General features: G+C 37.3%; 1 protein-coding gene across 1 annotated transcript in view; it reads right to left on the reverse strand.

The window, feature by feature from the left end:
* CC2D2B (coiled-coil and C2 domain containing 2B) overlaps positions 1–26,352 on the reverse strand; it is a 98,977-nt gene that overhangs the window by 35,127 nt on the left and 37,498 nt on the right. Inside the window, exons 11-19 of the mRNA XM_032595157.1 lie at positions 26,062–26,170; positions 25,743–25,861; positions 23,306–23,483; positions 20,557–20,707; positions 19,580–19,727; positions 12,682–12,820; positions 11,322–11,525; positions 766–858; positions 489–580 (exon numbers count right to left, since the gene is read on the reverse strand). Coding sequence (XP_032451048.1) covers positions 489–580; positions 766–858; positions 11,322–11,525; positions 12,682–12,820; positions 19,580–19,727; positions 20,557–20,707; positions 23,306–23,483; positions 25,743–25,861; positions 26,062–26,170 — 1,233 coding nt within the window. The remainder of the gene's footprint in view (positions 1–488; positions 581–765; positions 859–11,321; positions 11,526–12,681; positions 12,821–19,579; positions 19,728–20,556; positions 20,708–23,305; positions 23,484–25,742; positions 25,862–26,061; positions 26,171–26,352) is intronic.

Here is a 26,352-nt window from a genome sequence, read left to right on the forward strand (position 1 = left end):
TATGCAATTGAAAATACATTGCTATGCAACTGAAAATACATATCATATAGATATGTCCAAAGTGCAATTTTAAATAACCAAAAAAAAAAAAAAAAAACCTAATAAAAAAAATAACAAAATGGGGCGCCTGGGTGGCTCAGCTGGTTAAGCATCCAACTTTGGCTCAGGTCATGATCTCGTGATCCGTGGGTTAGAGCTCCACATCAGGCTCTGTGCTGATAGCTCAGAGCCTGGAGCCTGTTTTGGATTCTGTGTCCCCCTCTCTCTCTGCTCCTCCCCCCGGCTCACACTCTGTCTCTCTCTCTCTCAAAAATAAATAAACATTAAAAAAATTAATAATATATTTTAAGTCACTATATTTCACTTTAAGCTTTGTAAATGCATCCTTTGCATGTAACTTAATATTAGAACAGAGAACATAGAGAAATTTGAAGGCATTATCTTACAGCTTTATATTTCATATTTAAATAATAATTTTTACTATGTACCTTGCAGATACAATTTCTTCATAATCAGCCACAACATCCGATAAGTTAACTTTGCTAACTTTGACAATTCTTCTCATTATCAACTTTTTCATCTACAAAAAAATAAATTTAATTTAAAGAAATAACAGTTTCTATTTGAAGATTAAGTATTTACAATGGTAATGGTGCCACTATTTTTCACTCCTAATTTTTGCAAGCAATGAATGGAAAAGGAGATTAGGAGGATTTCACAAAAGTGAATGCAAACATATTAATGATACTATTTTGCCATTGTTACCTTTTTCAGAAAATTGGCAGAATTAATCCGTTGTGCAGTAATAGAATTGACATCTGAAATGGGGATATCCTTCTCTATCTGAGTTTCATATTCCTAAACAGAGAATTAAGTTAGTTTCACCTCTTCAATGTCACAGAGTTCAGCTATGATACACTACAATAAAATATTAAATGTTCACTTTGGTTCATGGATAGGAGATGCTGGAAATCACTGAGCATTAGCTAAGAAGAGCTTTTGATTCTTTTGTTTGCTTCTAGGATAAAGTCCATTCATCTTTTAAAATAGAGTAATGTTGAGGAAAAAATTACGATTGAGAAATTATGAAAAAATGTGAAGATGATTGAGAAATGTTCTTTATGCATATATTTACCTGGCAATCACTGAAAATAAAACATATAGGAAATAGTATAGTATCAATAACTTTAATTTTTAATTTATAACCTTATTTTTTAAAAAAATTTTAAAGTAAACCCTACACCCAATGTGGGGCTCGAACTCACAACCCCAAGATCAAGAGTTGCATGTTCCACTGACTAAGCCAGCCAGGTGCCCCTTAACTGCTAGCTTTAAAAAGTTAATGATAGGAAGATGGCGGTGTAGGAGGACGCTGAGGTCAACGTGTCCTGCGGATCACTTAGATTCCACCCACACCTGCCTAAATAACCCAGAAAATCGCCAGAAGACTAGCAGAACGGATTCTCCAGAAAAAGCGTAGACAAGAGGCCCACAGAAGAGGGGCCCCTCCCGAAGCGGATCTCCGAAGGAAAAGCCAGCTGAGCCTGCCCCTCCTGCCCCCTTGCGGATCCACCCCAGCTAATACGCCAGATCCCCAGCACCACAAGCCTGGCAGTGTGCAAGTAGCCCAGACGGGCCACGCCACCCCACAGTGAATCCCGCCCCTAGGAGAGGGGAAGAGAAGGCACACACCAGTCTGACTGTGGCCCCAGTGGTGGGCTGGGGGCAGACATCAGGTCTGACTGCACCCACCAACGCAAGTTATTCAAGACAGCACAGGGGAAGTGGCCCCGCAGTCCCACACCACTCCAGGGACTATCCAAAATGACGAAATGGAAGAATTCCCCTCAAAAAAACATCCCGGAAATAACGACAGCTAATGAAGTGATCAAAAACTATTTAAACAATGTAACAGAAAGTGAATTTAGAGTAATAGTCATAAAATTAATCGTTGGGCTTGAAAACAGTATAAAGGACAGCAGAGAATCTATTGCTACAGGGATCAAGGGACTAAGGAACAGCCAGGAGGAGCTAAAAAAATGCTATTAATGATCTGCAAAATAAAATGGAGACAACCATGGCTCGGATTGAACAGGCAGAGGAGAGAATAGGTGAACTAGAAGATAAAATTATGGAAAAAGAAGAAGCTGAGAAAAAGAGAGATAAAAAAATCCAGGAGTATGAGGGGAAAATTAGAGAACTAAGTGATGCACTAAAGAGAAATCATCTACGCATAATTGGTATTCCAGAGGAGGAAGAGAGAGGGAAAGGTGCTGAAGGTGTACTTGAAGCAATAATAGCTGAGAACTTCCCTGATCTGGGGAAGGAAAAAGGCATTGAAATCCAAGAGGCACAGAGAACTCCCTTCAGATGTAACTTGAATTGATCTTCTGCACGACATATCACAGTGAAACTGGCAAAATACAAGGATAAAGAGAAAATTCTGAAAGCAGCTAGGGATAAACGTGCTCTAACATATAAAGGGAGACCTATAAGACTTGTGACCGATCTCTCCACTGAAACTTGGCAGGCCAGAAAGGAATGGCAGGAGATCTTCAATGTGATGAACAGAAAAAATATGCAGCCGAGAATCCTGTCATTTAGAATAGAAGGAGAGATAAAGGTCTTCCCAAACAAACAAAAACAGAAGGAATTTGTCACCACCAAACCAGCCCTACAAGAGATCCTAAGGGGGATCCTGTGAGACAAAGTACCAGAGACATCACTACAAGCATAAAACATACAGACATCACAATGACTCTAAACCCGTATCTTTCTATAATAACACTGAATGTAAATGGATTAAATGCGCCAACCAAAAGACATAGGGTATCAGAATGGATAAAAAAACAAGACCCATCTATTTGCTGTCTACAAAAGACTCATTTTAGACCTGAGGACACCTTTAGATTCAGAGTGAGGGGATGGAGAACTATTTATCATGCCACTGGAAGTCAAAAGAAAGCTGGAGTAGCCATACTTATATCAGACAAACTAGACTTTAAATTAAAGGCTGTAACAAGAGATGAAGAAGGGCATTATATAATAATCACAGGGTCTATCCATCAGGAAGAGCTAACAATTATAAATGTCTATGCGCCGAATACAGGAGCCCCCAAATATATAAAACAATTACAAACATAAGCAACCTTATTGATAAGAATGTGGTAATTGCAGGTGACTTTAACACTCCACTTACAGAAATGGATAGATCATCTAGACACACGGTCAATAAAGAAACAAGGGCCCTGAATGATACATTGGTTCAGATGGACTTGACAGATATATTTAGAACTCTGCATCCCAAAGCAACAGAATATACTTTCTTCTCGAGTGCACATGGAACATTCTCCAAGATAGATCACATACTGGGTCACAAAACAGCCCTTCATAAGTATACAAGAATTGAAATCATACCATGCATACTTTCAGAACACAATGCTATGAAGCTTGAAATCAACCACAGGAAAAAGTCTGGAAAACCTCCCAAAGCATGGAGGTTAAAGAACACCCTACTAACGAATGAGTGGGTCAACCAGGCAATTAGAGAAGAAATTAAAAAATATATGGAAACAAACGAAAATGAAAATACAACAATCCAAACGCTTTGGGATGCAGCGAAGACAGTCCTGAGAGGAAAATACATTGCAATCCAGGCCTATCTCAAGAAACAAGAAAAATCCTAAATACAAAATCTAACAGCACACCTAAAGGAAATAGAAGCAGAACAGCAAAGACAGCCTAAATCCAGCAGAAGAAGAGAAATAATAAAGATCAGAGCAGAAATAAACAATATAGAATCTTAAAAAACTGTAGAGCAGATCAACGAAACCAAGAGTTGGTTTTTTGAAAAAATAAACAAATTTGATAAACCTCTAGCCAGGCTTCTCAAAAAGAAAAGGAAGATGACCCAAATAGATAAAATCATGAATGAAAATGGAATTATTACAACCAATCCCTCAGAAATACAAGCAATTATCAGGGAATACTATGAAAAATTATATGCCAACAAACTGGACAACCTGGAAGAAATGAACAAATTCCTAAACACCCACACGCTTCCAAAACTCAATCAGGAGGAAATAGAAAGCTTGAACAGGCCCATAACCAGCGAAGAAATTGAATCAGTCATCAAAAATCTCCCAACAAGTAAGAGTCCTGGACCAGATGGCTTCCCAGGTTCTACCAGACGTTTAAAGCAGAGATAATACCTATCCTTCTCAAGCTATTCCAAAAAATAGAAAGGGAAGGAAAACTTCCAGACTCATTCTATGAAGCCAGTATTACTTTGATTCCTAAACCAGACAGAGACCCAGCAAAAAAAGAGAACTACAGACCAATATCCCTGATGAATATGGATGCAAAAATTCTCAATAAGATACTAGCAAATCGATACAGCATATAAATAGATACAGCATATAAAAAGAATTATTCACCATGATCAAGTGGGATTCATTCCTGGGATGCAGGGCTGGTTCAACATTCGCAAATCAATCAATGTGATACATCACATTAATAAAAGAAAAGATAAGAACCATATGATCCTGTCAATCGATGCAGAAAAGGCATTTGACAAAATTCAGCAACGCTTTCTTAATAAAAACCCTCGAGAAAGTCGGGATAGAAGGAACATACTTAAACATCATAAAAGCCATTTATGAAAAGCCCACACCTAACATCACCCTCAATGGGGAAAAACTGAGAGCTTTCCCCCTGAGATCAGGAACACGACAGGGATGTCCACTCTCACCGCTGTTGTTTAACATAGTGTTGGAAGTTCTAGCATCAGCAATCAGACAACAAAAGGAAATCAAAGGCATCAAAATTGGCAAAGATGAAGTCAAGCTTTCGCTTTTTGCAGATGACATGATATTATACATGGAAAATCCGATAGACTCCACCAAAAGTCTGCTAGAACTGATACATGAATTTAGCAAAGTTGCAGGATACAAAATCAATGTACAGAAATCAGTTGCATTCTTATACACTAATAATGAAGCAACAGAAAGACAAATAAAGAAACTGATCCCATTCACAATTGCACCAAGAAGCATAAAATACCTAGGGATAAATCTAACCAAAGATGTAAAAGATCTGTATGCTGAAAACTATAGAAAGCTTATGAAGGAAATTGAAGAAGATATAAAGAAATGGAAAAACATTCTGTGCTCATGGATTGGAAGAATAAATATTGTCAGAATGTCAATACTACCCAAAGCTATCTACACATTCAATGCAATCCCAATCAAAATTAAACCAGCATTCTTCTCAAAACTAGAACAAGCAATCCTAAAATTCATATGGAACCACAAAAGGCCCCGAATAGCCAAAGTAATTTTGAAGAAGAAGACCAAAGCAGGAGGCATCACAATCCCAGACTTTAGCCTCTACTACAAAGCTGTAATCATCAACACAGCATGGTATTGGCACAAAAACAGACACATAGACCAATGGAATAGAACAGAAACCCCAGAACTAGACCCACAAACGTATGGCCAACTCATCTTTGACAAAGCAGGAAAGAACATCCAATGGAAAAAAAGACAGTCTCTTCAACAAATGGTGCTGGGAGAACTGGACAGCAACATGCAGAAGATTGAAACTAGACCACTTTTATTACACCATTCACAAAAATAAACTCAAAATTGATAAAGGACCTGAATGTGAGACAGGAAACCATCAAAACCCTAGAGGAGAAAGCAGGAAAAGACCTCTCTGACCTCAGTCGTAGCAATTTCTTACTTGACACATCCCCAAAGGCAAGGGAATTAAAAGCAAAAATGAACTACTGGGACCTTATGAAGATAAAAAGCTTCTGCACAGCAAAGGAAACAGCCAACAAAACTAAAAGGCAATCAACGGAATGGGAAAAGATATTTGCCATTGACGTATCGGACAAAGGGCTAGTATCTAAAATCTATAAAGAGCTCACCAAACTCCACACCCAAAAAACAAATAACCCAGTGAAGAAATGGGTAGAAAACATGAATAGACACTTCCCTAAAGAAGACATCCAGATGGCCAACAGGCACATGAAAAGATGCTCAATATCACTCCTCATCAGGGAAATACAAATCAAAACCACACTCATGTATCACCTCACGCCAGTCAGAGTGGCCAAAATGAACAAATCAGGAGACTACAGATGCTGGAGAGGGCGGGAGCCCTCTTGCACTGTTGGTGGGAATGCAAACTGGTGCAGCCACTCTGGAAAACAGTGTGGAGGTTCCTCAGAAAATTAAAAATAGACCTACCCAATGACCCAGCAGTAGCACTGCTAGGAATTTACCCAAGGGATACAGGAGTACTGATGCATAGGGGCACTTGTACCCCAATGTTTATAGCAGCACTCTCAACAATAGCCAAATTATGGAAAGAGCCTAAATGTTCATCAACTGATGAATGGATAAAGAAATTGTGGTTTATATACACAATGGAGTACTACGTGGCAATGCGAAAGAATGAAATATGGCCCTTTGTAGCAATGTGGATAGAACTGGAGAGTGTGATGCTAAGTGAAATAAGCCATACAGAGAAAGACAGATACCATATATTTTCACTCTTATGTGGATCCTGAGAAACTTAACAGAAACCCATGGGGGAGGGGAAGGAAAAAAAAAAAGAGGTTAGAGTGGGAGAGAGAGCCAAAGCATAAGAGACTCTTAAAAACTGAGAACAAGCTGAGGGTTGATGGGGGGGTGGGAGGGAGGGGAGGGTGGGTGATGGGTATTGAGGAGGGTACCTTTTGGGATGAGCACTGGGTGTTGTATGGAAACCAATTTGACAATAAATTTCATATATTGAAAAAAAAAGTTAATGATAACTTTAATTTTACATCCAACAGTTGGTATAAGATTGTCAGGCTGTGTCATCTATATAATTTAGAATAAATCTGCATCTGTTATATCTGCATTTGTGGGATACATCCTTAATGCACATGGAAATTGTTTTACATTATGGATATCACCAAACACTACCCAAAAATAATGAAGTAGATACTTTATAACTTTCAGCTATATTACAATAAACATTCTTTTATCTGAAAGTAACTTATTTGTTCTTCCAATTTTCTGCAAGAAATCTTGAATTTAATTCTGTTGGTCGGTAACTTTTACTTAAAAATATATAAATATTTCATATCACTTTGTTCTTTAAAGTATTAATTTATAGGAGTTAAATATTATATCTAGATATTAATTTTTGTTATATGTGTTATAAATATATTTTCTTAATCTGTAGGGTTTTAATCTTAGTATCAAATTTATTAAGCTTTTCCTTTTTAATTTATACTTTTTGTGTTTTAAGAAATACTTTCTTACCCCAAGATTAAGACATTCAGTTAAGTTCTGCTTTTCACATTTTCCTTTTTATGAAGTTTTTTATTTTAATTCCAGTATAGGTAACATAATTCACGTGTAATCTTCATTACACATGGTATGTATTCCTTTTGTGAGATTTGAATTTGACTTTACTTCTTTCTACAGAGATGACCAGAACCACTTAACAGATAGTCCATTTTTTTCCAATTGATTTGTGACGATACCTCTGCCAAACATAGAAGTTTCCACACATGCATGATAAGTCTGTTTGGAGGTCCTCTGCTCTATTTCACTGGTTTGGGATTGTATTACTACATTTTCACGTTAATTTGGGGAGGACCAGCATCCTACAATGTGGGCATCTTACAACTTCCTATCAGTGAACACTTACTCAGATTTTTTTTACATCATTCAAAATGTTTTATAATTGTCTCCACTAAGTTTTTGAACATCTTTTTGTTAAATATACTCCTGAGTATCTTAGAGTTTTTATTGTCATTGAAGGGGTATCTTCATTAAGTTACATTTTTAGTAGGTTTTTACTGATGTATAGAATGCTATTTATTTCTGTCTTTATTTTCTCCTCAGATTTTTCAAACCTACAGAAAATTACCAAGAATGTTAAAATCCATATACCCATTTTCTTGATTAAGTAATTACAGTTGATCCTTGAACAACATGGCTTTGAACTGTGCAGGCACACTTAGATACAGATTTTTTTTGCAGTATGGTACTGAAAATATATTTTTTCTTCATTACGATTTTCTTAATAACATTTTCTTTTCTCTCTAGCTTACTTTATGGAATACAGCATATAATAATGTAACATACAAAATATGTGTTAATCAATGTTTTATGTTATTGGTAACACATCTAGTCCACAACAGGCTATTAGTTCAGTCTGAGGGGAGTCAAAAGTTATACACAAACTTTCAACTGCTCAGGGTTCGACGCTCCTAACCCCCAAGTTGTTACAGGATCAACTGTGTACTTTGCCACATCTGCTTAATCTCTTTTATTATTTTGGCTAAAATATCTCAAAGTAAATTATAGATACCATGATACCTCATTCCTAAATAAATACTTCAGCATGAATCTTCAAAAAACTAAGGACTAACAACCACGATGCCATAATCTCAGACAACAAAATTAACAATTTCCCAGTATTATTTAATACTCATCCCATAGTCAAATTTCACCAATTGCCATTTTTCCCCCTCAAAATCTAGATCTAATTACGGATCATGTTGCCTGTGGTTGTCCCTTTAGTCTCTTTTAATCTAGAATACTCTGCCTTTTTAAAGAGATTAAAACAGTTGTACCTGCCAGCCAGTTGTCCCACATTGCAAATTTGATTGTTTCAGCGGTGCCACTTAGCTTGTTTCTCTAGTCCTCCTATCTCTTGTAAACAAATTCATCTAAAGTCCTAATTGGAATCAGATTACACATATTTGGCAAGGATACTTCATTATAATGTTGTGTATTTTATACTGTATCATGTAAGGGCCAGTAATATCTGGCTGTCCTTTATTAGTATATCAGTTTTCTATTGCTGCTGTAACAAATTATCACAGATTAAGTGGCTTCCAACAACAGAAACTTATCCTCTCACAGTTTTGTAGGTGTGAGGTTCTAGTTCTCTGCCCCAGGTCTCTGCCCCAGGTCTCACAAGGTGTAGGCCAGCCAGGTTCTTATTGGGAAGCTCCAGAAGGATCTGTTTCCAAGCTCACTGACACTGTTGGCAGAATCCAGGACCCTGCAGCTATGGGACTGAGGTCTGATTCCCTTGCTGCTGTCAGCTGGGGCCCCCTCTTAGCTTCCAGGGACCCGTCTCCAGTCTTTACAGGTAGGTGGGTCTCTAAATCTCAGAGCCAGCAACCACATGTTGAATCCTTCTCTTGACAAATCTCTGATTTCTCTTGCTGCTGTTTTTCCTCCCAGCTGGAAAAATTTCTCTGCTTTTAAAGGATCATATAATTAGATTAGGTCCACCCAGGTAATCCAGGATAATCTCCCTGTTTTAAACAACGTAACAGAACATATTCACAGGTTCTGGGGATTAGGGAGTGGACATCCTTAGGGAGTCATTATTCTGTCTACCACAATTAATAAGATTAAGTTGGATCACTGAGTCGAGATGGTGACAACTAGATTTCTTCATTGTAGAGGCACAATGTTCTTTTTGCTCTAACAAAATTGCTATTCATTTTAAAATATGGATATTATATTCAACAAATTTATTATTTTTGATAGTTTGTTGTAGATTCTCTTATGTTTTCCATGAAGACAAATGTATTTTCTGCAAACAAAGGCAGTTTGTCTTTTCTAATTCTAATTTCCTTCTTTCCTTTCTTCTTTTTGTCTTAATGTATTGGCTCTTACTGGTAGAGATAATAGTGGCCATCCTTATGTTGTTCAGATTAATGGGAAAATTGATGTCTATCCACTGAGTATAATATTTGTCTAAGAGCCTATGAGGAAACAGATTTCTGGTCATGATCCTTACACCAACTCAGTTTCAGAACCACACAGACAGTAGGGTCACTGAATCATACTCACGGGACCGATTATAAGGAACAGGTTTTTTCCAGAATGCTAGAAAGCTGGAGACAGAGAATTTGTTCAGGGACACTTAGGTACTGGCTCTATTTCTTTTCTTGAAGGATAATATGGCCTTGACTTGGGTTCAAGAGCCAGAAGAGTCCAAAGTTTGTAAACATTCCCTTAAATGGAAGTGCATTTACCATATAAGTATTAATTCTCCTAGAGTAGTTATGTAAATTTTGCCTATTGTGTACAGGGGATTTTTGTTTGATTGATTTGTTTGTTTGTTTGTTTCATTTTGTTTTGTTAACTCTGGCAAAACCTTACTCTGTGTGGACATGTCACAAGAAGCTTAATCACCCCCATTAGGGTTCCAAAGCCCAGGAAAAACCAGCATCAAAATTTGTTGCAGGTGTCCTGTCCTATGTTCTGCTCTGCTTCTGTATGTTTCTGCATCCCTGGCTGATTACATCTGAAACTCAATCTAATCATCCAGTGGGTGTGTAGGTGGTGCCTTCTCGGCTCCCAACCTCTCCCTATAACTTGAGTTTTAAATGTAATGAGTCTTGTATACATTTGTTTGCATATACTCTAAATTAGGGTATAAAAGCTAAAGGATGGCTAAGTGGCAGCAACAAAAACAAACATACAGAATCCTTTACATTATTTTTTTTTAATGTGTAATTATTTTTGAGAGAGAGAGAGAGACACACACACAGAGTGCAAGTAACACAGAATCTGAAGCAGGCTTCAGGCTCTGAGCTGTCAGCACAGACCCAGTCGTGGGGCTTGAACTCACGAACTGTGAGATCTTGACCTGAGCCAAAGTCGTATGCTTAATCAACTGAGCCACCCAGGCACCCCTACATTATTTTTTAAAACAAGTTTTACTATATTTAATATTAAGTGGTGTACTGCAATTTCCTTTCAGCCCAGGATAAAAACAAATATCAAAGAATTTATTCCACTTAGCATTACACTCTCCCATACAGAGAAAGACAGATACCATATGGTTTCACTCTTATGTGGATCCTGAGAAACTTAACAGGAACCCATGGGGGAGGGGAAGGAAAAAAAAAAAAAGAGGTTAGAGTGGGAGAGAGCCAAAGCATAAGAGACTCTTAAAAACTGAGAACAAACTGAGGGTTGATGGGGGGTGGGAGGGAGGGGAGGGTGGGTGATGGGTATTGAGGAGGGCACCTTTTGGGATGAGCACTGGGTGTTGTATGGAAACCAATTTGTCAATAAATTTCATATATATATATAAAAAAAAAAAAGAATTTATTCATTTTTTTTTCATTGATTGATAATAACCAAAGTGAAATTAAAAAACCTATTTAACCTACTTTTAAAGTAAACGTATTTTACTAGTTAAAAAAAAGAAAAAATAAGATAGATTTAAAGCAGCAAAAATATTAATCTATCACACAATGTCATATTCAAATAGAAACCATGTACCTGGAAGACTAAATCTGGAATCTCTTTATCATAGAGAGGCATTTGCTGCAGAAGGAAAACATCTAATTGACCTGCATTTCTAAGTTGCAATAGCTGGAAACGTTTACTCTTTTCCATTTCCTCTTCAGAGACAAAGTTAAATTCATCTTGCATCTGTTCAAGACGAAAATACTTTGGAATGTCCTGTCCTTTATGTTTCATGTACTATAAAACATAAATAATGTAAAGTCTTTACTGAAAATATTAATTTTTTTGAATTCAAGAATTATTTCAAAACACTGTTTCTCCCTCCCCCCGCCCAACTGTGAGATGTGAGAGTTTCCATATATGTAGGAAATGGAGCAATGAATCTATACAAGAGATAGAATCTGGGGGAAAAAAAAGAAAGAAAGAAAAGGAAAAACAGAATCCAGCATATATGGCTTCCCAACCTTTTCCTGGTCGTGACTTGAGCGAAAAATGAAAATATTTGTATTGCGCACTGGGTTAAAAGAGGAGACTGTTTATATCTGGTTGCCATAACTGTTGAGAAAGGATCAAAATTTCTGTACACCTGTAACCAACTGAGCACGTTAGTTGGGGAGCTCTGATCTAGGGAAGCTTAACTGCAATGATCTGTGCATTGTTTTAGCCTATAAATGCACATGTGAGTACATGGTTCATGTAAAGAAGAGAGCTAGCTGCCAAAGATTTATTCGCTGTAGTTCTACAAGGAAAAATAAAACACAGAATGAGTAACTACAGTAAAAGGCAGAATGATATCAGAGCCATAGAAGTTATAAAAAGAAAAAAAAGTTAACAGGAGCGAAAAGAACGAAGGGCCCGTATCTAACTGAGGTTATCAAGGAAACCTTCACCAGACTTGCATGGTAGGTGAGACAGTCACCATGGGTGCCCTTCTGGGTAGAGGGAATGACATGCATAAAGGTATGAAGAATGCATGTTTGAGGCACACGGAGCAGTTCAGATGGCTATAAGAAAGAGAAGTGAACAGATAATGGAGACTTTGAGGGAAAGAATGTGTCTATAAATCATCTTTATACCTCTGGCATCTATAATACCACTGGTCCTCAGTAGTTACATAAGAGATGTTAGCTTGAAGGTTAGCCTGTAGGGTGTACTGCAGGCTGCTAAGGAAGGGCAGAGTACCAACCATCAGGTCTCCACTAGCAATTATTTCAGTCGCTAAGTTTCTAATCGCCTTTACAGTACTGTAAACTGGTTGAAAGTTATATGTCCCCAGAATTATCTTTACATGCCTCGTGGTGCCTAGAAAAATATACAGCAAACTTTGAAGTATGAGGGAGGAGAGCTTACAAAATAGAATATATTTGTAGTATTGATATTTGCTATAACTTACCATGACAAATTCCATTAAATCAGAATATTCTGGATTATTTGGATCAATTTTTACTTCGTTTGCCCATTCAAAAAGCTTCCGTGCATTAATGAGCCATGGAATTCCAGGAACGCCTCTTGCGTCTACATTCCTTAACACACTAACATAGAGAAAAGTATTTGGTGACTTTGCATACTATATGCAGGTTGTGTGTCTGTTATGCTGGGTAAAACCTACCCATTCCAGGTAGTTAAAGATGAAAGCTATCCTTCCCCTGCATTTAAGGATAAAACAGAAGATTTGGGTGTGATATCTCTCCTGGTTCTTCGCACATTCTAACTTGTATCATAGCTTGTTGATCAATGTGTCTACCACCTTCCTTAAGAGACAATAAGCTTCTTAACAGTAACGGCTATAAATATCCATCTTTGCCATCTCCACCCTGTGTAGTAGCTAAAACACAGTAGATGCCCAAGTGAATAGTGCTTACTGAATGTACTTTGTAAACCCTGAGGAAAGTAACTTGTTAAATATTTTCTTCCTATAGGACGCACAATATTGAAATTTAATCAAGATGTTAGCTTTAGCAAAATTAATAAAGTCCACAATATAAAAAGAATCTTTAGGCTCTATCTTTACAATTGAAACATAATATAGAGTAATACTGGGACATATTCTGCCAGAAGACTATCTTTGCTCATATGAGGCCATCTGGAGAAGTTGGAGAGCTATAGGAATCTAGACTCATAATTCATTCTTGGTGGCCTCAGCTATAGGCTAAGTGCAAAAGAAATTCAACCCCAAACAGTAAGGATTTCTTTGGAGCCATCAATTATCCGTTATTTCATCTCTCTCTTCATGGATAATTTGCCTCATCATGTGTAATTAGAGGGATTTGTACCAGAAAATCTCTAAGATCCTTTCCATAAAGTAACTCAAGAAACGCTCCAGTCCATAAACTGGGAGTCCAGAAATACAGTTCTAACTCAGATTAAATAATGTCTTAATCCAAACAGGGACACTATCTTATATTGTCTACTTTCCATCAGCTTCTATTCATATTTCTCTGATGAATCTTTAGAAGCTATTGCTAACTAAGCCAATGCCTGGTTTGATAGGATGTAAACACAATTACAAATAGGTGAAGTATGAGTATTCTTCCTTTCTTTAATTCCTATTTCTGTCCTTGTATTCGAACTGTTTTGATATCTTTGTCACAAGAGATCTCTAGGGCCTAATACCCCTGACGTTATCATGTAAGAAACTTTCCTTCTCACAGGAAATTTTCCTTCTCCTAGGAAGAGCCCTAGCCTAGGTCACAAAGCCGGAGGCAAAGCTTACATGTTATAGATTAAGGAGAGAAACTTACCCACGATTTCTGCCTCATGGACAGTAATAAAGACCTCAGAACATCTCCTACCTTTGCTACAGTGATTCTTCCCGTTACTTCATAGGTGTTCAGCTGTGGGCTACGGCAAAATCCCTGTCACCTGTATTTCCTTCTCCACAACCAAATGCCAAGCAAGTAACACAATTCAGTGGCATTAAGTATATTCACAGTGTTGTACAACCACCGTCACTATCTCGTTCCAGAACTTTTATCATTCCAAACAGAAACTCTGTTAAACAGCAACTCAACAACTCCCCATTCCTCCCTCCGTTCAACTGCTGGCTTTTGTCTCTATGAATTAAGCCAAAAAATAAAAATAAAAAAATTAAAAAAAAGGTAAAGTTATTAAGGGAGAAAAGACAGACTGTCTACAAAACACCAACACGGCAGACTTTTAAACAGGAGTAATAAATCCCAGAAAATTATGCAATTCTAGCTTCAAAGTGTCAATGGAAAATAAAATAAAAATCAACCTCAGATTTTACACCCGAACTATTATTCAAGAATGAGGACAAAGGGGGCACCTGGGTGGCTCCGTTAGTTAAGTGTTAGACTCTTGATTTTGGCTTGGGTCATGATCTCACGGTCATGAGACTTAGCCCTGCACTGGGCTTTGCACTGAGCAGGGAGCCTGCTTAAGATTCTCCCTCTGCGGGGGGTGGGAGGGAGGAGAGGGTGGGTGATGGGTATTGAGGAGGGCACCTTTTGGGATGAGCACTGGGTGTTGTATGGAAACCAATTTGACAATAAATTTCATATATTAAAAAAAAAAAAAAGATTCTCCCTCTGCCCTCTCCCCTGCTCTCTCTCTCTCTCAAAGAAGTAGGAGGACTAAATAAATATATACAATAACTAAACAAATTTGCTAGCCACAGAAAGTGAGTGGAAGAATCATTAAAGGAGCAAATTTTCAGTAAGAAAAGTAAATGTAGAATGAAAGTGTGAAAGATAAACAGGTGCAAATACAAAAGTCAATCATGTCAGAAAAGTAAATTAACTAATGAGCATAAGAAAAACTGTTTCATATTTTAAAAATGTGTTAAACCAAAACTCTAGACAACAATCACTGAGATTAGAGAGATGTGCTCAGTGTGGTATTAAAACATGCCAAGATTTTCTTTTCATTCACTGCTTCATCTCCAGCTCATTGATGAATGAATGAATGAATGAGTAAATCAGAGAATAAATGAAGCCTTTATTTTGGATCTCCTTTGGTTCCACGCTCTGACTCTCACAAGTCAGCCTTGCTTTTTGGAGCACCCATCCTAGGTTTCTGGAACGCCTTCTCAGCACCAGTCCTTGAGCACCCACAACTGTAGAGGAGAGTTCTGGAACCAATCACGCTGATCACAGAGGCCCCAGCTATAAAGTTTTACTTCAAGTTAACTACTTTAGAGAGCACTCTGGACTTTGAAACCTTCTCTTGCAATTCACTTCCTGTTGAAATCTGTCATCTGTCCTGATCTTTCACAGACCTGCTTTCAATCTTTTGTAAACTTGAGTTCCCAAGTAAAGGAACTGCCACCTGCAGCATCACAGATGCCATCAGAGAAAAAGCTTCCAGAAGCGAAATGATATGGACAGGCCAGTGAATATGGCCAGAAGGTCACTGGTAGCATTCAGGAATAAATTGGTTAAGTTAGAGAGGGAATGTGTGAATAAAAAGTGGAGGCAAAGTACAAAGATGAGTAGACCACACAAATGAGGACTTGGACAGGAAAAATGGTCAAGACAGGTCTTCAGAGTTTAATCAAATGCCTGGGTTTTTCTTTGTTTTAAAACAAAGAAGGCTTCTTGGATACCAAAGACTAACAGCTTAGGGAAATGGAATAGTTAAAGATAATGTAAGAAAAAGGGATAGAAATACATCATCAGGATCCTAAAGGAGACAAAGTTCCAAATTACCTGTATAAAAGCTTCAGAGTAAGGAGAACAAACATTTGACTCCAAGAAAAAAAGCAAGGAATAGTATGATGAGGCAAAGATTGGAAATAGCTGCAGTGGGGACTATGCTAGGGAAAAACTAAGAAATAAAAACAAATAATGGTTCAGAGTATTGAAAGGTTACTCACTAGCTCCAAATGAATTACCTTTATTAATTTTCCATTTTTCTCTAAAATGCCCTTACTCAGGTCTCTAAGGAGATGACCTTGTGTACTCAGCAAAACAAGGACATCATTAAAATTTTGTTTCTGTCTACATAGTTATTTCTGTCTCCTCTGATTTGAAGAGTTATTTCCTCTTCTCTGGAGCCATAGCTATTCACTTGCATTCTGGTTCAACATCTTCTTTCTGTGAAGGATCGCATACTCTTTCTAGTACATTCTGGCTCTTTCTCTATGGATTTCATCATTTGTTCTAGGAAGATAAAGATTGCCCCAACTTTCAAGAAACCTATACTTTGATTCTATTGTCTCTCTTATTTTCAGCCTCTTCTTAAAACTTCTTGACCTCAGTTTCCTCAATATCAATTGCTGAGTGCTACTGACACTTTGTTTTTTTTCTCTAAAACTATTGCCAAGGAAAGCATTTTTGAACTCTTACTGTCACTCTGGCCATATCTCACTGGTTTTATACACAGTGATCTCATTGTTATTTTTAAAATAGTCTCTAATTTCAGTCTTGATTTCCTGTTTAACCCAAGTTATTTATAGCAATGTTTTACATTTTAAAAATTATTTTATTTTAAAAATAGACTCTTTAGAGTTTTAGGTTCAGAGCAAGACTGATCAGAAAGTACACAGTTTCCATGTATCTCCTACCCCCGCTCCCACCCCCCAAAAAATGCCACCTCCTCTACTATCAACATCCTTTAACAATGTGTAATTTAGTACATTCATCACAATAAAAGACTTGCATTTGTTACAGTCAATGGTTGACACATCATTATCACTCCAAATCCACAGTTTACATTACGGTTTATTTTTGGTGTTATACATTCCATTCCATAGGTTTTGACAAACATGTAATGACAGGTATCTACAATGATAATATCATATAGATAGTAGTTTCACTGCCCTAAAAATCCTGTGTGTCCTGCCTATTCATCCCTGCCTCCTCCTAATGCCTGGCAACCACTGATATTTTTTTGTCTCCACAGTTCTGACTTTTCCATAATGTCATATAGTTGGATATATAACTACGTCCTTTAAAAATATGTGTTTAGAGGTGCCTGGGTGGTTCAGTTGGTTGAGCGACCAACTCTTGATTTCAGCTCAGGTCATGATCTATAGTTCGTGAATCTGAGCCCTGCGTCAGGCTCTGCACTGACAGCACAGAGCCTGCTTGGGATTCTCTCTTTCTCCCTGTCTCTCTGCCTCTCTCCTGCTTGTGTGTGCTCTCTCTCTCTCAAAATAAATACATAAACTTAAAAAAACACATAAAAATTCCATACTATTAAAAAATAATAACAAATATATGTTTTGATGGGGAGGGGAAAGACCATCTTTTTGTTATCATCATTCATTAATTTTTAAATGATGGAAACCACTTGCCCCTTACATTTACTATTTTATTTAAATGTAGCAAACATATAAACCAGTATTATCATTTTTACAGAATTTTACTGTACTTAATTCTAGCAATCCTTTTTGTGGTATAATCTAGAAATCAATCCCAATTTCTCTAAGAAGTCCTAGGACATAGGGGTGTCTGGCTGGCTCAGTTGGTTAAGCGTCCAGCTCTTGATTTCAGCCCAGGTCATGATCTTATAGTTCGAGGTATCAAGCCCCATGTTAGGCTCTGTGTTGACAGCATGGGGCCTGCTTGGGATTCTCTCTCTCCCTCTCTCTCTGCCCCTACCCTGCACTCTCATGCTCACTCTTTCTGTCTCTCTCACTCTCTCTCAAAATAAATAAACTTAAAAAAAATAAAGAAAGAAGTCCTGGGACATGAATAAGATTTCTAGGAGTTTTCTTCTAGCAAACTGATAATGCATAAATGATTCTTTCATAATCCAAAATGTTTGGGAGATATAAAAGCTTCACAAATAAAATCCTTGGGAGTACTTGGCCCCTGCCTGCAAGAGCTATGGAACCGTTTCTGTCATCATCCATGTAGCTATTAACCTAAGCATTAAAGAGATACAGTCACTTACATGTAAATGCAAATAAAAATAAATAGTCCAAATAAACTGACCTGCTCTTACCACTGCTAGAGTTTTTTTCCCTTTTACAGATATAGATTCTGTGTGATGCTTTGCTGAAGATTGGTATTATTTCATAAAAGTTTATTACCTGCATGCAGAAGAATGAAACTAGACCACTTTCTTACACCATTCACAAAAACAAACTCAAAATGGATGAAGGACCTGAATGTGAGACAGGAAACCATCAAAACCCTAGAGGAGAAAGCAGGAAAAAGCCTCTCTGACCTCAGCCGCAGCAATTTCTTACTTGACACATCTCCAAAGGCAAGGGAATTAAAAGCAAGAATGAACTATTGGGACCTCATCAAGATAAAAAGCTTCTTCACTGCAAAGGAAACAATTAACAAAACTAAAAGGCAACCGATGGAATAGGAAAAGATATTTGCAAATGACATATCAGATAAAGGGCTAGTATCCAAAATCTATAAAGAACTCACCAAACTCCACACCCGAAAAACAAATAATCCAGTGAATAAATGGGCAGAAGACGTGAATAGACACTTTTCTAAAGAAGACATCCAGATGGCCAACAGGCACATGAAAAGATGCTCAATATCACGCCTCATCAGGGAAATACAAGTCAAAACCACACTGAGATACCACCTTACACTGGTCAGAGTGGCTAAAATGAACAAATCAGGAGACTATAGATGCTGGAGAGGATGTGGAGAAACGGGAGCCCTCTTGCACTGTTGGTGGGAATGCAAACTGGTGCAGCCACTCTGGAAAACAGTGTGGAGGTTCCTCAGAAAATTAAAAATAGACCTACCCTATGACCCAGCAATAGCACTGCTAGGAATTTACCCAAGGGATACAGGAGTGCTAATGCATAGGGGCACTTGTACCCCAATGTTTATAGCAGCACTTTCAACAACGGCCAAATTATGGAAAGAGCCTCAATGTCCATCAACTGACAAATGGATAAAGAAGATGTGGTTTATTTATACAATGGAATACTACTCGGCAATGAGAAAGAGTGAAATCTGGCCATTTGTAGCAACGTGGATGGAACTGGAGAGTGTTATGCTAAGTGAAGTAAGTCAGGCAGAGAAAGACAGATACCATATGTTTTCACTCCTATGTGGATCCTGAGAAACTTAACAGAAAACCAGGGGGGAGGGGAGGGGGAGAAAAAAAGTTACAGAGAGGGAAGGAGGCAAACCATAAGAGACTCTTAAATACTGACAGCAAACTGAGGGTTGATGGGGGGTGGGGGAGAGGGGAAAGCGGGTGATGGGCATTGAGGAGGGCACCTGTTGGGAGGAGCACTGGGTGTTGTATGGAAACCAATTTGACAATAAATTACATATTAAAAAATAATAATTAAAAAATAAATAAAATAAAATAAAATAAAATAAAATAAAATAAAATAAGTTTATTACCTGCAGTAAGCAGATCTTAAGGACTGCGACTTGGGTGTCAGAGGAATACCATTTTCGTCTAAAGCCCATGATAGACAGTAGCTAAGTTTTCCTGATGTCAAAAGACAAAGTTCTTCAGTTGCATTTCCCTCAAGAATAAAAGGCACATCTGTATATAAAAAGCATTAAAAACATGCAATTTAAATAAAGCACAGAGTTTAACACATTGTAGATGTTTTCCCCTGACTTTTACCTGTGGAACCCAAGGCTGTTCTGTGGTGACCCCAGGCTCTAATTTTAGAGCTCTCCCTCATTTCCCATCTAAGGTACCTCAAGGCAGACGACTTCAAACAGACTACAAAAGAGAGAGGAAAACCTAGGGATGAACGTCTCTACTGCCTTCTCCTTACAACCAGAACTTTTCTTAACCATACTTTCTGGAAGTGGCTTCCAGAAGGAAAGGACACTGGCAGCAGGTCAAGCACCAAACCAGCTACTACTCCGTCCTTTTTCCCTACATTCCCGAGTCTTCTCCCTCTACCCATTTTCTTTCTCAGTCTCCAGGGGGCTTAACAATACATCCCTTCTCTCCTTTTCTCTCTTTCTCTCCTTCCTTCTCTCTCCCTTCCCTATTCAGTTCAAAGACAAATCAACATGTCCTGGAGCTTCTTTAGGCTTCACAGAAGGAGAGGTAGAAGCAGAGCAGTCTCTCCACTCAGGATCAGACTCCTGTTCCACAGAGCACCGTGCTCCTGTTTCAGATAATTTAGGAAAAGCACAGGTGCTGATTCCCAATTTTAGATTTCCCAAAGATCTGATGATTCAAGACAAAGTGTAAAAAATCTTGGTTTAACATCTGAAAGGAGAGTTTAATACACTTCAAACCTGATTCCGTAAACATAGCATTCTTTACTCACATAAATGATCCAGGGTCGTGTGGGATACGGAGTTCAAAAAGAGAATAGAGGTGGGGGAGGGGACGTTTTAAATACACTTACTGCTTCCTACTTCTCCATATGCAGGTGTGACCAGCTCATCAGAGCTAAACTCTACATATTCCAAAACAGTTTTGCTTTTCACCTCTGTGCTGTTAGGTAAAGGTAAATACAGTTTTGCCAGTAAGCTTGTCCTTTGACTTACTTCATAAACCTAAATATAAAAGAAACAGTTGATAGCTCACTGGAAGTACCAAATAAATAAGTAAATAAATAAAAAAAAAAAAAGCTAAAAGCTAAAATAAGAATCTTCACTAACACATTTTTATTCTTTTTTAAAAATACTAGAATATAAAATAGGTATAGCATTTCATCCACATGATTATAAGAAAAGGAAATAATCATATGTCCTTAAAAATACAATTCCTTTTAGTGGTTTCAAAGAAAATGAATTGAATAAAAGGATTACAAATATAGTTCTGAGCATATGGGTACATATAACACAATATCTGAATAACTTGCTTTTGGATAGCACTTTTAAAGTTCTTTATCTCATTTAAACCTCATAAAAATTATAGGAAATAGGCATTATTCTTCCAATTTTATAAATGAAGAAACTGAGTCTCTATATGAAACTACATTAGTTTTTATTATAAATGATAGAAACCCAGGTTGAATTGCTCAACAAAAGGGGAGATCCATTGGTTCATGGAGTCCAAGGACAAGTTAAATAAGCTATAGGAGGTACGGGAGGGAGAAAGAGTCCCAGAAGAAGGAGTAGGGAGGTGCTGAGTAGACAGTTCCATACTAAACCCGGGACTTCTGATTCTGCGTGCTGTTCTATACTACAATCCCATCACTGCCATAACTACAAACCTAATGGGTTTCTTAGAAAAATTGTATTTTGACTTATACTGTGTTGTCAGTGTTTGGGGAAACAGTGATAGGTGCTCAAAGAAGAAGGAAATCAAGGAGGGAGAAAATGCTTCCTGAAAGATAAGAACGTGTCAATCAAAAGGATGGGTGGTTAACCAGAAAAGTAGAGAAAAAGGAGAGTCAAAGAGGCAAATGTTTTTTCCGGTCATCTTAGCACTGTCCTTGTAAGAGTGAATATAAGTCAGCACACTAGTTCCTTGACAAAGGCATCCCTAATGTAGAAAAGTTTATAGGGGTGTAGTTAATGGACTTATAGGATTCAGGTCTATGAGAGAAATTTCTTATTGGAACTCAGTAAATTGGCTACCTGAAGAGAGGTGATGCACTGATAACTATATTCAAATGTAAAATTGGCATTTTGATTTTACACATCAGTCTTGTGTTTTGTTTAGGGGATATAGACGTATTCTCACGGGACTGTCAAATTCAGGTTCTGAGACTGCAGGGCTGGAGACCAGATCCTGGGTAGTAACTGTAAAGGTAGAGAGTTCCACCTCTGTGAAGTCTCCTGGTAGAGCCTTGTCCCCTGATGGCAGCTCTCTGGACCACTGCGTGGCTGGGATGGAGTGTCAAGAATGAAAATGGGCCTTGTGAGTAGAAGAACTAGAATGTTCAGAAGCTCAGAGGTAGAAAATGGCAAGGATGTATGGGGAAAAAACCAAGCAGTTCAGTTTGACTAAGGTGAGAAAGGAATAAAGAGGAACGGCAAGGAGTTCCTAAATTCAAAATGTAGGTTAGCATCTGTTAGGCTATCTAAATAAATAGATTTATTTTGCAATTTTTGCAGTAGTGCATGGTGCACTTTATTCCTAGCTAGATTCCCTTCCTTCCCTGCCTCTTAGTTTGTTAAGATCATGTTCTAAGTGGTAGTATGATGATGAAGGACTCAAAATACACATTTGTCTACTTGGGTGGGGGCAAGTTTTAAACTTCAAGTGGTTAGATTATTGTATCACAATTTATTTTAAGTACAACAGGGAAGTATAGTCAGTATATATCTTAGCATATTTTTAAAATAGGAATTTCAACAGAGGTGCATTTTAAGATGATAGAAACTTGTAAAGTTTAGATAAACAAAATGAAGGTAGCCTCTGAGCAGAGATAGAAAAAATTATTTTAGGTATTGTAAACATACCTCTGATTTACATTTATAATTATAATTCTTTCCTCACTCCTCAAACCTCAGCCCATGCTCATATACACAAATCTTTATTCCCTCCTAACTTTCCTTTCAAGTCTAGTTGCAAGTTTAACCCCCATAATAGCCAAGACTTCCTATCTAGACTCCTTTACTGTCTTTAATTTTTCTCCATTGTCCTATTTTCTTCTTCCTTTAGTGCAGGGGTTCTGATGATGGGGCCTTTGGACAGCAATTAGGAGTCTGTTATATGTATGTTCTTTCATCAGCTTCTTAAAGGGATCCAAAACATAAACAAACAGACAAATAAATAACATACATACATACATACATACATACTTACAAATTCAGCAAAAGACTGAAATCACCAAGTCAGGGTTGGGACTATTTGGAGAAATCAAACAGCACTTACAAAAGCTATGTTACTCATTTTAGTTTAAATAATTGCCTTACACCTTGCTAGCAAGTGAATAGTAATGCTGCACATCTAGGGTTGGTAGGAATTTCAGCAGGAGAGAATGGAAATATTTAGAACAACCACAAATCAAATAATTTATACTTGTAGTATAAAAGACTATTGCTGAATTACAAATACATTATTTATAAATGACTTGCCTACCCATACAGATCGATCATCTCTGAACAGAAATTACTTGTCACATATAACAGTAGCTACCAAGAAATATAAAAGTATGTATGACATAAAATAAGATACAGAAGTAAATGACAATGGCATACCTCCAAGCAAATTGTTTCTGGCCAACATATTATCTGAATATTGAAAATTTGCTGAAACATGACTTTAAAATCAAACTGTAGGGGAGATACGGAAGTGCAAGAAACTTGTTTATCGTTGGATAATATTTTAATAAAATATTTAAGCTTCTGAATTTTGGCTCTCCTCTTTTGTTCATGCCTAAAAATTAAATAAATATTTAAAGGATCCTTGAAAAGCAAGACAGGTACAAAATATTGTTCTTTTCAAAATGTACCTAAGCATGTTAAAGTACGACCTTTTTGGAAACCATTTAATGCTATCTTTGAGCCAAATAATGATTGCCTATGTGTGGATAATAGCCTCTCCTACTCAAATATTTTTTTAAAGATATTTACTTAAAAATAAAGAAAGAAGTAAAGTCAAGGTACTATATATCACTCTGTTATTTATTTTACTAAACTGTAACTTAGTCTTCTAAGAGGAGAAAACTGAGGGACTTAGGAATGGGGGGAGGAGCTTGAACTAAAAACTCAAAAATATTTTCTAACTTCTAGAAGAAAGACACACTTTTAAAAGAAATACACCATGTTTTCAATAACCTCAGTGAGGTGGCTCTAAGTCAACAGAGTTACTATGTCCTCTTAAAGGTCTTTATAAACCCCTTTAGGCTTTAGGCTGCACACTCCTTTTTCTCTAGGACGTTCTTTCTCTAAGCCCAAAGACCAGAGAGGCAAGCCAGATTCCGTGGGGCTTCTATGAAACACTTGCTGGGAAATCAAACTGATCCCTTAAGTGATATGAAACTCCTAAAGAGAGTCTTGCGGCCACTCATTCATTTGTTCATTCAACCAACATTTATTGAATTATCTTCTCAGCTGCAAGGCAACTGACCTAATGATGTTTAGGGCTTCTCTTTTTCAGAAGGGAGAAGACTGGTTGGAAGATAAGCTCTGGGATGAAACATAACATGCCCTTCTGTTCTCCACCGTAATCGTCCTAGGGGCCCAGCATCTCCCGGCCTCCATATCTGCCCATGTTCTCTGTAACCTTTTCAGAGGTTCAGGAGACAAAAGATTACTTATTTTTCTTATCTCCCTGTTGGCCTCTTCTAAGCATCTTACCAATTACTTTTTCCTTTTTACAAATTACTTTTTAATGTTGCCCTCTGAAAGTAGTTTTAACAATGAGCTCATGAACTGATTATGAAAATCCATTAATTCAGGATTATATTTATCTTTGGGAAATCTTGCCTTTTTTGTCACCTATAAACTCTTTATAATTCTTCTTTAATCCTTGTATTCCTTTCATCTCTATCTCTGACACCGGTATATTCTTCTTTTCTAGAGAATCAATCCTTATTCAACTGGACATTTTAAGGGAATAATGACAGCAGTGCCCCATAATAGCATTGGCTTTGAAAAGACAGAACATGTCCCATTTCCTTTTGCCTTGATTTCCACTAAGTTTTAGCCTAGGTTTTCCAGCACATATATCTTCTTCCTTCTCTTCCCACTCTTTACTTCTAACTTCTATTTTGTGGCTCTTGTTCTCTCATCCTCATTTAGATGGTCCTTTTGTATGCCTGTCTTACATAATAATTATCTCAGGCCCTCTTTGGAAGTAGGTGCAGAACAAATAAAGCATTGCTTCACTGCTGCACTCTGCTAGTCCGAAAGAGGGTAGTGGTAATTGTGCCTTTGTGTCTGCTACTCTTTATGTTCATTTCAAATGTAATCATCCATCCATTCATTTCATAAGTATAATTATTTATCGGGCATTTACTACCCTCCAACGCTGTATTAAATGATGCACATTCACACAATACTCAAAGATGAATTGGTACAAAGTGTCCCATGGGGCAGAGATGTTGAAAAGTTGGACCTAGTTCAATGTCCCAAGATGCCATATCCATCTCCTTTAAAGGAGATGAGGTCCATGGGCTCAGAGATGGGAGAAATGGGAATCTGTATGAGATCTGTTTTTGCATGAATGTCCTAGGAATAGGGAGAAAACACAGCTCAAGGAAAAAAACCACAACTGGAAAGGAAAGAAGTTTGTATAAAGCAGAAAATTTTCCTCCAGATACAGAATACTTATGGAAGCAAGAGGTGGGCAACCACATACTCTTATTTTCTGCAGTGGCTATCTATACCTGAACAAAAATTAGTACCATAGCAAAACAAAAAACAATCATCAAACCAAACTGGTTTATGTCCTACCTGAGTCATGAATTAGGTGACCCTGGGCAACTTGCCCTTCATAAGCATAAATTCCCCCAAATCTACGATGGGGATAATACCACAGAGATATGGTTGCAGTTAAATGTGCAAATGTATTTAAAACCTTAATAAAGTGTCTGGCATCTGGTATTCACTCTAATACTATTAGTCTAATACTATTATTAAAACAATACAACAGACAATATATAACGAAGAAATAATCCTTTAAAATGCTTACAGTGAACACTTGGATAAGTTTGTTAATTCTGTAGTGAAAGAAAGTTGTGGGATCAAGGTAATTGGTCTTATTCTTTCAATGTCTGTTTCTTCAAGTTCTGAAGCTAAGTATGAGAGGCTCTAGAAACCAAAACATAAATATATAATTTACAATGTAAGTTCACTGCTTAAGACAAGAATTCTTGAAATTACACTTTTATTTCTTAGGTTTGTCATTTTGTTGGGTAACTGTTACAAATACCAAGATTTCCTATTCTACCAAACAATTAAATGTTATAACCAGCAAAGAGGAGTGGAATGTTATTTTGAAATATAAATACCTCCCATTTATCCCCATTCTTAAATGCTTTTCCTTCAGTTTTCTTCTGAGTCTCAGACATTTCTAACAGTTCTTCTTGGTTTTGCTCATCACATTTATTCATTTTTACCCTAATTGATAATAAACATAATTATTTGAAGCAGAAATAATGGGACAATGTGAGATCTGTTAGAGGTGTTCTTAACACATATACACACACACGACCAATCTCTTACAACAAATAATTGTACACCCCAAGAACATTAGTAGTGAGAGTAAAAGTGAGTGGTGAGCAGGCGGTATTGGTCTAGAT

Source organism: Lynx canadensis, chromosome D2, assembly GCF_007474595.2.
Source record: "Lynx canadensis isolate LIC74 chromosome D2, mLynCan4.pri.v2, whole genome shotgun sequence".
Classification (NCBI taxonomy): domain Eukaryota; kingdom Metazoa; phylum Chordata; class Mammalia; order Carnivora; family Felidae; genus Lynx; species Lynx canadensis.